Here is a 12446-nt window from a genome sequence, read left to right on the forward strand (position 1 = left end):
AAATGAGAAATGAGTTGCACAAAAGTGTTTTGCTATTGTAGGTAGCAGTGAAGGGAAACGCCTAAAACCCCCCACATTGCCAGTGTATGAGATCCTACTACAACTGGTGGTGTTCCTTTGGTCTGATGGCAAAGACACAGAATCCTATGCATTTATTTCCTGCCATAACAATTTCTTCACAGGTGAAGAAATACAAGTGTCAGATCGAAGTGGCTACATGTTTGTTCGGTCCTTTCCATATTCTGTTGGCTATGTCCAGTTCTTTGATGGTTATAGACTTTCTGTAGGCCTAGACCTTAAATTATACATATTATTTTCATTGTGCACTAATGCCAACTTTTCAAAACTGTGGTTGTAAGGTTTGTGACAGTGCGAGTACTTTATGGGCACCATTTCGATTGGATAGACAGATGGCTCCACAGCATTATGTCAAGCTCCTTACTGCTCACATCTGTGAATACAGGGTTTGTGAATAAATTTATGTTTACAATGAAAGAGGTAGGAGACAGAGAGAGAGAGATCGATCATGTCCACACGTGTGTGGCAGAGTGGCAATATTCTGATACTATGGCTTCAAGTCAGGGCTCCAGGAATATTTTACTTTCTTGTTTATCACTGTATCTCTTCTTCCTCATTCACACATGCAATGCATTTTGCTCATTCAGTGGAGATGGACTTCTGCCAGAAGGAATACTCTGGAAGGCTTCATATTGCTATCCTCTGCTGTTCACCCCCACTGTAGACAGAATCACACCTGTGAACCCAAGTCTACACATCCATCTACCATTCTGGTGAAATCCTAAGGTGAGGTGTCATTGAACAGGCAAGCCTAGGTAGGAGGGATCACCATGCCATCACCATAGGAGTTGCAAGGACAGGGCTCTGAGTTCAGAGTTCAGTACTGGAGAGAAGTTTTGGCAGAGACAGAGGAGATAGAGGCATAGTACATTTGACAGAGCATCTGTGTACCATGCACAAGCTATAGTTTTCTAACCTAATATTGTTATAAATACAACATTCCTTCCCACATTGTCCTACTTAGTTTTTATATGTTTCAATTTGTCCACAGCAAAGACAGCAACTTAACCACAGTTGTTGTTCATTCAAACGAAGACATCAGTACTGCGTGAGTTAATTTTTTTTTATTTGGGGGATCATGTATAGAGTGCTTACACTTATTTTCCCCAGATAGTAGGTGAAGTTATTCTCACACATTGATACGCCTGTTTATGTTTTCATCCCATTTCCCATTCCCTAAACCTTTCCAATCAACTTGCTTTATCCCCTCCCTCTCCTATTTCAAATAAACATATGTAATATTCCAGGTAACTTTTCAGATACAATAACAACATGAGATTAACAATTAAGGGGAAAAAGGAAAAGAGAAATAACATAGTACATTAAGAACAACTATCACACAAGTTAAAGCTCTTGTTTCTGTATTCTAGAATTTTTTCATTTACTGTAAGTTGATTCATTTTTCATCTAATTGATAAATCATTTTGGAAAATGATGGCTTTTTAGAGCACACAGGACTGCCTGTTCGTATCACACATAATCATGACATGTTTTCAAACTAAGTAGAAAATGATAGAGCAGATCAAAAGACAGTGGTTCTTGGTGTGCTGTGAAGACAAATCCTAGCACCCAAAACCCTTAGATTAGCATTTCTCATTATAGGCCCAAATTGTCACCATACCATGAGCAAAGGAGTAGCAAGGACAGGGCTCTGGGGTGAGATCTCAGTAGTGGCAGTAGTAGCAGGGACAAAAATGGTAGAGATGAAGCTCTGTTGGCAGCATTTTTGTGTTGCATTCACAAGACCTTAGTTTCCTAACTTAGTGTTCTGGAAAAAAATGCATGATTAATTCCCACATTTTCCCAGTTAATTATTGTGTGTTTTTAATATGTCCACAGTGAGGATAGTGGCTTAAGAGCTGTTATAGTTCATTCCAATGAAGACATCAGTAGTTGGTGAGTTGATTTTTTTTGTCATGTAAGTGATAACTCATTTTGCACAATGATATCTTCAGGGTACACAAGCACTGCTTATCAATACTGAATGTAATCATGATGTGTTTTGAAACTCAATAGAAATGATAGAACCTGTCCAAAGACACTCACTCATGGTGTGCTATGAAGGCAACTACTAGCACCCAAAATTCTTAGATTATCACGGTGCCTGTCAGCTACTCCGAATGTGGCAAGGGACCTGATAATCCTTTGCTGAAAACAAAAAGTCGGCCTAGCACCAGTAGCTAAGAGGTGATCCTTCCTTCTTTTGAATGCTTAAACCCTGAAAGGCCCACATTCATACTGAGGGGGAGCCTTACTTCTAGACTGCTTTTTCTTATTCCTATCTGAAGAGCAGGAGCAGCAGCAGGGAATATTAGATGATAATTAGATGATATGTAAGTCTTGAGTGCTTCTGAAGTGAGTTGAATGTGAACAAGAAGTCATAATCTATTAGAGTAGGTAGATTTGTTGGGTTATGGTATACTTTTCTTTCTCCGTCTCTCTCACTTTTTATTTTTATTTTTGGTAATTCATTGGCTTGAACTGGGTGCTGTCCCTAAGTTCTTTAGCTCAGGGCTATTAGTGCTCTACCGCTTGTGCCACAGCGCCACCTTGGGTTTTCTGGTTGTAAATTGGACAAAAGAGTCATGGATTTTCATGGCTGGGTTGGCTTTGAACCATGGTGCTCAGATCTCAGCCCCTGAGAGATTTGTGGATCACTTTCTTTTCTAATACCATTGAAGCGTTGGAGAAAGACTCAGTCATAACAATATGCTTCAAGTACATTGTTAACATTAGTAACATATTCCTCTAGAAAACATGACGTTTCCAACTTGTGAGTCTGTAATTGATTGGACCAAAAGAGCAGATCCTATGTGCAGAAAAGTAAAAGAAACAAAAATAGAGGCTACTGAGTCTGCACAGAACTGCATGTATAAGATCAAGATCATGCATGTATCCCTGATAGTTCAGAGCCCTGACATTGTGAAATTAGTGTCTACAGTGGCACTGTGTCTTGCTCTGCCACCATGCAAGACTTGTTCTTATCCAAGTCTGTTACACCCTGAAAAGGCTCGACCTCGTGCCACACATAATATTAGAGCAAGGTAGATATTTATAATGATGGCAATAAAAAGTTGGCACAAGGAGTGGAGAACCTGGAACTTAACTAGGAAGAAAGAGGAAATTTGGACTGAGAAAACAGAGGGCCATTAGGGAGAAAACACAAAAAGCTAAGAGCACTGCTTTCACTTAGTTGTAAGTCACGAACATAAAGATTTTGTTCTATCTAATTGTCTCAGATTAAATTTTTCCCTTCCCCTAATACTCACACTTATTTGCATGGAAAAGTGGTTGATAAGTTTCAAAGTGATGGATTGACATGGGAATAAATGTTCAATAGAGGGACTACACAAAAGTTCCTTGCTCCAAGTCACTCTGATGATTTCCCCAGCATGTGAATGGAGGACACTGAAGTTTTCAGATCAGAAATGAGCTACTTTTCCTCATCTAACTGTAGTTACTTGGAAAAACTGGAGGTTTTGATTAGATGTGAGGAAGGTCAGGGATAGTTGACGAGCCCGCCTTCCCCTTAGTGATTTGAGGCCAAATTTCTTTGGTGGCTTGGTGAGTAATGTGGTTGTTTTCTCTTTTGGAGATGACCTTGCACCTGTCCTCCTTAATGACACACTGAACTAGAAAGACACTCACTCCCAGAATGCCAGTCATGCTAACTGTCATTTTTGTGTCATCAACTGTATTTCTTCATGGTCTGAAACTGTAAGGTTGCATTTATTTCAAATCAACGTAAGAGAACCAGTTATAGGGAAAACAGTGCATGAATGTAGGACCTGCATCAGTATTTGACCCAGAATTTGAACTCTTCCGTATTCATGTAATTTGTGACCATAGGTGTTTTTGTTACTTTAGCACAACTGCACATGATCCTTGTCCAGCACCTGATGATGGCAATGTGACAGAAAGGTAAGAGATAAACCAAGACAAGTGTAGAGGTGGAAGTTTATGTTCATATTATATATATATATATATGTACAGACACATGTACTCATAAGTATGCACATACACATGGCTGGAGCTGAGCACTTGGACACAAAGAAACACCAACACCATGAAAGGACTGGTGGCAGGCGTGATGCAGCACATGGCAGAAAGTAAAGATCCTGTGTTGGAACACCACTGCTGCTAGGAAAATGAAAGAAGCATACATCAGGAAGGGTCAGCCTGTCACACATGCCTCTCACATGGCTGTGTGGTGAGTGGAAGTTGGATGTGATCTCATTTAGAAGCCTGCTTGGGAAGGCACTTATCTCAAGCCGTATCATTTTTATTCTAATTAAATGGTGACCCAATTCACTTATCTTCTGATTTTAGCTACTAATATGTATGGTGTCATATGAAGTAGCAATATGACATGAGCAGTGAAAATCGATTGGTTCATATGTAATCAGTTTTTTGACTGAAAGTTTATGCTAAAAAAGAATCCTTTGTGGAGCAAAGTCGAGGATCACACATAAGCTCTTCTTTAACCAGTCCTAGGTCATCTTGTGAGCCTGTCTGCCTAATTCCACATTATGGTGAGATTTTTATGAATATGACGATACTTTTTCTTCCTATGGCATTTTGTCATCAGAGTCATGTAGTTTGGTTTCTCTTCAGATTGTATAAATCTTTCACTTTTTAATAAAGATACTTTTATAATACTATTTTTGAGGTCCTCATTGCTAGCCTATAAAGTCCTATTGTAGTAAAAATAAGAAGTTCAACAATACATCTTTCGGCATTTTGCTGCTGCTGTTAATCCATGGTCTCAAGGTACTCTGAGCTCTCCTGGAATGATCTTTCTTCTTCTGCGTTCAGTGTGCATTGATTACAGGCATGCAGAACTATAACCAGGTTGAAATCTTCTGTCTTCACAGGCCTGATATGATCAATTAGAATCATTTTCTAGAACAGATGACATGGTAGATTGCTACGTGTAAAGTTTAGAAGATCAGCTTGCTAGTTAAACATTAATTATAACTAACTTGACCCAAACTGACATGGTTTCTTTTGCATTCCTTTTTATTCTTTAGCAAAACTGAAGTAGAAACCAAAAGAGTACCTACAAGTGGATTACCAATTAAAATGTAAGATAGAAAGTACAGTGTGTGTGTGTGTGTGTGTGTGTGTGTGTGTGTGTGTGTGTGTGTGTGTAAAGAAGCAAACATGGAGATCACTGTATTGGCATCCAAGTGTCCATAGATTTCTTTCAACACTGTTCTTAAAGTCTTCTCATAATTAAGATTTTTTCAAAGAATTATTCTTTATTTTTCAAAGAATTTTATTTTGAAAAGGTATACAGACTTGTTTATTTGCCTCATATTCAGAACAAAAAGAGCAAGGGCCCCACCCACTGATGCTGGCTGAGATGGAAGTGTAGCATTCCTGCCATTCTTACTGGCCCACAGCAATGGGAGAAAAGCCTGCTGTCAGGAGCTATAGCTCCTTAGTGTTCTGAGGCAGGTAGTGGCATAGGCTTTCTCATGTTTTCTGGGGTTCCGTGTCTTCACACTTGGTTATTTTTAAATTAGCTGCACTGCTCCAGAAGCAATCAGAGGAACAATACTGGATCGAGTGTTGGGAGTCCTCATCCAATCCATCTGCTCATCTTATTCGGGTTCTACCATACTATTTTATTGCTGTTCTTTTACTCTCAGAAGCACATATGAGTCTGGATCTAGTTTGGTAACTGCCCTCTAAAAGTCCACCTTCTGTAAGTTGGGAGGCATGTGCTTTAAGGTGACATTTTTAAGATAAGTGTCCTTGTGAGCCATGTGCTCTTTGGTGAAGGGAAATTCCTCTGGAGAAAGGCTGCAAGGTTCCCCTTCAGGATCCTGTCTTCTCCTTCTCTAGAATGTGAGGGAAAAACTTCTCTATCATTGTGAGTCAATACTGCAAGCAGCTGCTAAGGACATAACGGCTTCTTTCCATCTCCATTTGACGTATACTAACCTTCAGATCTCCCTTTTTGGCTCTTTTGAGATTTTCTTCCATGTGATCCAGCTGTTCTGTGACGCATTCTACAATTTCACACTTGCTTTCCAGAAGTTCAGGAGCAAATTTTGCATCCTCCAGGCCTGCTTCAGCCTTTCAATGAGCTCTGCAAGAGTTAGGACCACCTCCTCACTGAGTCTTGCCCTATGAAATCCAGTTCCTCTGTCATCTTCTCTGAAACCAGGAACCTCACCTCCCGCCATCCAACTCCCGCACTCCTGCACCAAGATTTTGTTTTTAACTTTAGACTCTAGATATATTTATGGCTATTTTCCCCACATATTTATATATCTTAGTTTACTCTAGAAGATGACAAGACAGCTTCCCCCCAGTAAAACCCTGTCCTAGGTAAATTTGCTTTACTTAGGTAGCAAGAGGATAACATTAAACATGGAAGCTTTAATTTGTGGCACTGAATGATGGCCTAAACAGGGCACCCTTCAGAAGGTACAATTAATGACCCACCTAGCTTTTCAGCAATACAAGCATGTTGAGGTCTTCCAGCCCATTTGCTTGACATTCGTGCTTTATACCTTGAAGCTTCTTTGTAATGGCATGGAGTTCACACAGATCATTTGACTTTTTTTGCTCCCACAAAAATATCAACTCTTCTAGAATTTGTGGTTTCAAAGCTTGCATCATACAAAGCATAGTGACAACCTGTTTCAAGAAGCACTCCCCCAAAATGCTTGAAAGGATCAGTTATGGTAACACCAACATCTCCATCCAAAATTACTTTGCCTTCTTCAACAATGATGTAAGTTTTGTCTGCAATGAGACAAAAAAGGACAACCTTCTTCCTTTTCTTGCTTTATTCTGGTGTGGAGAATTTTTAAACTTCCATGTCATAGAAAATGTGACACACTTCAGCAACTTGCACTCTAGAGGCCATCTTGGCTGGGGTGGTCACAGGGACTGGAAGGGCTGGGAAGGGAGACGGCCAGTGTCTAGACTTCAGAGCATTTTCCTCACTGAAGCGGGCATTAAGATCTTTACAGACTATTCCTCTGTCTTTGGTTTGAGATAGGATATATGTAGCAAGTCATTTAAGTGTCTAGCATGGGCAAGTTCTTGGGTCCAATCCCCATTACAATGCAAGAGAAAGACAATTGGATAAAGGGAAGACATAAAAGATGAAGACACAGAAGAAAAAGAGTAGGGGGAGAAAGTGGCAGGAAGAGGAGAAGAAGGGGGAGGAGGGCAGGGGGAGTGATATTCTTATTGAGGGAATCATCATTCCTACATTTGGCACTTAGATACTTCATGTGGACTCTCTCAGGGAGATTAAAGTTCTCTTAAGTTTTACAAAGCAGTAGTGATTTAATTATTTTATTTGGAGGTAATAGGATGTAGGAGGCTCCACTGTTTTCTGAAAACTCTTTAGCAGAAAACAATGAAACTAAAATCCTAGAAGTATTCATTATCCTGCCAGAGTGCTTCTGCTATGGTGCTTCTACCAAGTGAAGTGAGGGCCACAATTCTAATCCCAAGGATCGAGCTCCTGCCTTAGGACTATGGTTTCTGAATCCTATCTGAGACAGAAGCTTCAAGATGATGCTGAAGAATGGATGAGATGAAGGAATCAGCAAACTGGGTGGATTGAGGGCATTTACACCTCCAAACTGCAGCTGATTGAAAAGACAAATCAATGTTGTCACTGACATTTGATTTGATTGTGAATGCCGCAGCTCAAGTCTTGAGTCATCTCACTTTACAGTTAATATATTTCATTAAAAAATTATCAAGTATCACTGGGTGCCATTGGCTGACCCCTGCAATCCTAGCTATTCAGGAGGCTGAGATTTGAGGACTGCAGTTCAAAGTCACCAAAGCACAAAACTCCAGGAGACTCTAATTAATCATCAGAAAACTGGAAGTGCAGCTATGGCTCCAGGAGCATAGCACAAGCTTTGAGCTGAAGACTTCTGGGAGAGCAGCCAAGCCCTGAGTATAAGACTCTGGACCAACGCCCACCGCATTCTCCACAAAAATCAAGTATCAAGCCCGGTGAAGGAAAAAGAAAGAAAGAAAAAAGACAGACAGAGAGAGACAGATAGAGACAGACAGAGAGACAGAGACAGAGAGATGGAGAAAGGGAGGGAAGAAGGAAGGATGGAAGGAAGGGAGTGAAACTAAGAAAGAAAGGAAATAAAAGAAAAAAATAAACAACTGGTCTGAGTGGGTGGTCTACTATTAGATTGCCTATCTAGCACACAGGAAACCCTAGGTTTGATTCCTAGGTACTACATGCACATAGAAAAACTCAGAAGTGCTGCTATAGTGGTAGCTTGTGGAAGAGTGATAGATTGCAACAGCTCAAGGACAGTGCCCACACCCTGAGTTCAAGACCCAGGACTAGAAGGACAAAACCAACTAAACAAAGCAAAACAGCCGAAAAACCCAATGTTCAGTGTTTCATCTCTGTGAAGACATATCAAGACTTTATAGGGCTGTGAGAGAAGCTCCATCAGGAATGATGAAGGAACTTGTGAAGGCCTGGGGCACCCACCTAACATAGAGACAACACTACCTGAGAGGGAAGAGCACTTGTAGGATTCTTAGCTTCACTGAACTTTCTGAAGGCACCTCTGCTTCCTGCCTACCACTACCTCATGCTGTTCCAAATGCGATTGTCTTTATTTAGCCACCCAAAGAAGAGTCTTATAACTAAACAAATGATAAATTCCAGGAGACAGGAGACTCACCTAAGAATTCTCCATGTGTGTGTTTTTATACATATATATATATAGGCACTGCTTTGCTGAAATTATGGAATCATGTATACTATGTACCTCATGAATACTATACACCTGGTATTTTTACCTCAGTCAAGGTAGACGACACAGATTCTGGGCAATGGTGCCTCATGCCTGTAATGGTCAGTACTGTTGAGATCTCATGAAGACCATGGTTCAAAGACAGCATAGGCAGGAAATGTATGAGATTGTGATTTCCATTTAACTTGCAAAAAGCTGAAAGTGTGGCTCAAGTGGTAGAGTACCAGAATTGATAGAGAAACCTAAGGAAGAGCAACCAATCCCTAAGATGAAGCCCTAGAAGTTTCAGCACAAAAATATCCCAAAAAGAAGTTCACCTCCTTAGCAAAGACAAGTACAGGTTGAAGTGAAAGGATGGAAAAAGGTATTCCCAGAATGGAACTGAAAAGGAAGAAAATGAAAATGTATTTCTATGGAACAAAGAAAACTTGAAAATAATGCAAGATGAAAGTGACTTCATGTGGCTAAAGATACTGCAATGATTAGCAACAAAAAGGCAGCTAAGCCTCAATGCACCCAATTTCACACAACAGACACCGCTGCACATAAATGAGGAGATGGATCCCAACCATGTTAGATCCTCTCCATAGAATCCACAACCGATTCAACCGATGACATATAGCCAATGGAAGCACATATCTGCCTATTATTCCACTCAACAGTCACAGAATAAGTATCATCCCAGCACTCCCCAAGCTTTCTCCAAAGGAAATATTTATAGCACAAAGGCAGAATTGTTCTTTTCCTTCTCTATTACAATGTAATTATACAAATGGTTTTCTTTGTAGAGTATAAAGGAAGTCTTAATAGATACACATGAGAAATGATTGGGGGAGCTCTGTTTAGTCTTTTGAAGAAATGCCATACTGCTTTCCATAGTGGTTGAACGAATTTGAACTCCCACCAACAGTGGAGTAATGGTCCCTCCTGTCCACATCCTCTCCAGCATCTGTTGTTATTAGATTTCTCAATCACGGCCATTCTAACTGGAGTGAGGTGGAACCTTAGAGTTGTTGTGATTTGCATTTCTTTTATGGCCAGAGATGTCGAGCATTTCTTCATGTGTCCATAGGCCATTCATATTTCTTCTTCAGAGAAGACTCTAAAGTCTTTGGTTCATCTGTTTACTAGATGGTTGTTTTTTTGGACATTAGTTTTGAAGTGATTCATTTTTTTTGAGCTGTTGATACATTTTAGATGTGAGGCCTTTGTCTGTTGTATGGTTAGTGAAGATCTTCTCCCACTCTGTAGGTTGTCTAGTTAATTTTCTAGCTATGTCCTTTGCCATACAGAAGCTCTGCAGTTTAACGCAGTCCTACTTATCTAGACATAGAGCTCCCCTATGATCCAGCAATTCCACTACTTGGCATCTACCCAATCGTCCAGAAACAAGGACATACTAAAGCCACTAGCACAACGATGTTCATTGCAGCACTAGTTACCATAGCAAAGAATGGAACCAACCCAGATGCCCCTCAGTTGATGAGTGGATCAACAAGATGTGGTATTTATACACAATGGAATTCTATGCTGCTGTCAGGAAGAACAACATCGCCCCATTTGGAAGGAAATGGAAACACATAGAAAAAATCATATTAAGTGAAGTAAGTCAGACTCAAAGGAACATAGGCTCTATGGTGTCCCTCATTTGTCATAATCAGTAGAAACCTTGAGCTCCCCTAGCAGAGATATACAATAGAACAAAACCTAGATACATAATCCCATGTCGTATGACACTAAATGAAAGGACCTCCAGGATATAGAAACAAAAGCCATATAATGAGTGATTGTTGTCCTTAATGTACTGTTATCTCTCATCTCTTTTGCCATCCCTTGGTTATCTCATATTGTTACAGTATTTCACCTTGTGATCTGATATATTGTATATACGTATATTTGGTTATTTGAAAACAGATAGGGAAGGGGGGAAAACAAGATAATGTTCCGGGGGGAGGGGAGGGAAATGGGGACCAAGACATGAGAAAAGGTATCAATGTATGTGAAGTGATGCACCTTCAATCTGGTGAAAATAATGTAACCCTTCTATTAATTACAAAAAATATATGGGAAAAAAGAAATGATTGTATTACTGCATGCTCTCATCCCATGATGGAATTCCAGTAGAAATAGACAGCTAGATAAACTACAGAATATATTGAAATATATAGAAGTAGAACAAAACATTTTTGAACGGTTGGTTGATGGTTATTGGAGAAATATGGGGGGATATGTAATCAAGTCTAGAAGATACCTGACAATGAGTTTTGTTTTCATCCTGTAGCGATATCTTGTCTGATACCACAACAAAACGTGATGAACTTAACAACAATGAAGGGTATGTTCTGAACATATATGCACCACTCACCTAGGTATACTTATAGATATTAACATGAATGTAGGTACAGACACACATGAAAGTATAGTCAAAGAAAGGAAAGTGATTTAGATTAGAGAACTTTCTTGGAAGTATTGATGACAATACAGGATTTTTGATATTTTTCTAAGATGCATTGGATGTAATATCTGCAGCTACCTTTCTAAAACCTTAGCTGTCTTAAGAATAAATATCAAGAATTCTTCTTATTCCTAATCTATTGTAGTGGCCAAAGCCAATTCAGTGTTTTGATGGAAGCCCCAGCAGGGTAAGAAACTACTCTGCAGGTGCTCCATTATCTCCAGCTAGAGGATACAACACCAGCATTGATCCTCCTCCTCCTACACCACCACCTCCTCCTCCTCCTCCTCTTCGTCCTTCTTCTTCCTCTTTCTCTCTCTCTCTTTCCCTCCCTCCCTCCTTTCCTCCCTCCCCCCTCCCTTCCCCCCTCTCTTTCCCCCCTCCCTCCCCCCTCTCTCTCTCCCTCCCTCCCTCCCTCCCCCCCTCTCTCTCCCTCCCTCCCTCCCTCCCCCCCTCTCTCTCTCAGAATGAGAAAAGACTAGTCCTTAGGGAAGTTTTAATTTGAAATATGTTTTCCTATAATGGCTCAACTCCAAGGTGTATTTCAAGCCTTAAACAAAATTCTGCCCAACTACGTGTCAGATGTCTATATCAAGAGATGATGCTGAAGACACGAGAATCTTTTTGGGCCCGTGTTTATCCCCGATGTATCTCATTTCATTGCTCTGGGAATTGGGTTGGCCAATATATAATGACTTGACTAGGTTTCCAGTTGTTCATGGAGAACTGACAGCTGAGGACAGGCCCCTCATATCGTATGTGCTTTATTTAGTGGATGAAAAGTCTCTTACCATCAAGTCAGGGTTAGAATTTTATGTGAAAGGTAAATATTACACTAAAGATTCAAAACTTGGTGTATGGTATATGTATGTTTGTTTCCTCATATATTCTGGATGTGAAGGTGACAAACTCATGAAACATAAATGTAAATATTTTAGTTGTTTATTAAAAGCATTTCATTATAAAACTGGTGTAGAATATCCCTTTAAATTGATATTATACAGGACTTTGGTTTTGGTTAATCTTGTACAATGCATGTACTTTTGTTTGGATTTGCACCAAAGTTTCGGTTCCTAAGACCAACAGATTACTCTTTTCCTAAAAAGGTAAAAAAGCCATATCAAGAGAGACAAAATGTGACTGAT

The 12446-nt window shown here is 39.9% G+C and overlaps 1 protein-coding gene and 1 pseudogene across 1 annotated transcript in view; one reads left to right on the top strand and one right to left on the bottom strand.

Moving 5' to 3' along the window:
- Positions 1-12446, top strand: part of LOC150039553 (uncharacterized) — a 51958-nt gene that overhangs the window by 25366 nt on the left and 14146 nt on the right. Inside the window, exons 5-9 of the mRNA XM_090327761.1 lie at positions 1070-1126; positions 1918-1974; positions 3946-3999; positions 5109-5162; positions 11128-11181. Coding sequence (XP_090183887.1) covers positions 1070-1126; positions 1918-1974; positions 3946-3999; positions 5109-5162; positions 11128-11181 — 276 coding nt within the window. The remainder of the gene's footprint in view (positions 1-1069; positions 1127-1917; positions 1975-3945; positions 4000-5108; positions 5163-11127; positions 11182-12446) is intronic.
- LOC150039554 (destrin pseudogene) lies at positions 6315-7160 on the bottom strand (annotated as a pseudogene).

Source organism: Megascapheus bottae, unplaced genomic scaffold, assembly GCF_031878675.1.
Source record: "Megascapheus bottae isolate mThoBot1 unplaced genomic scaffold, mThoBot2.hap1 HAP1_SCAFFOLD_176, whole genome shotgun sequence".
Classification (NCBI taxonomy): Eukaryota; Metazoa; Chordata; class Mammalia; order Rodentia; family Geomyidae; genus Megascapheus; species Megascapheus bottae.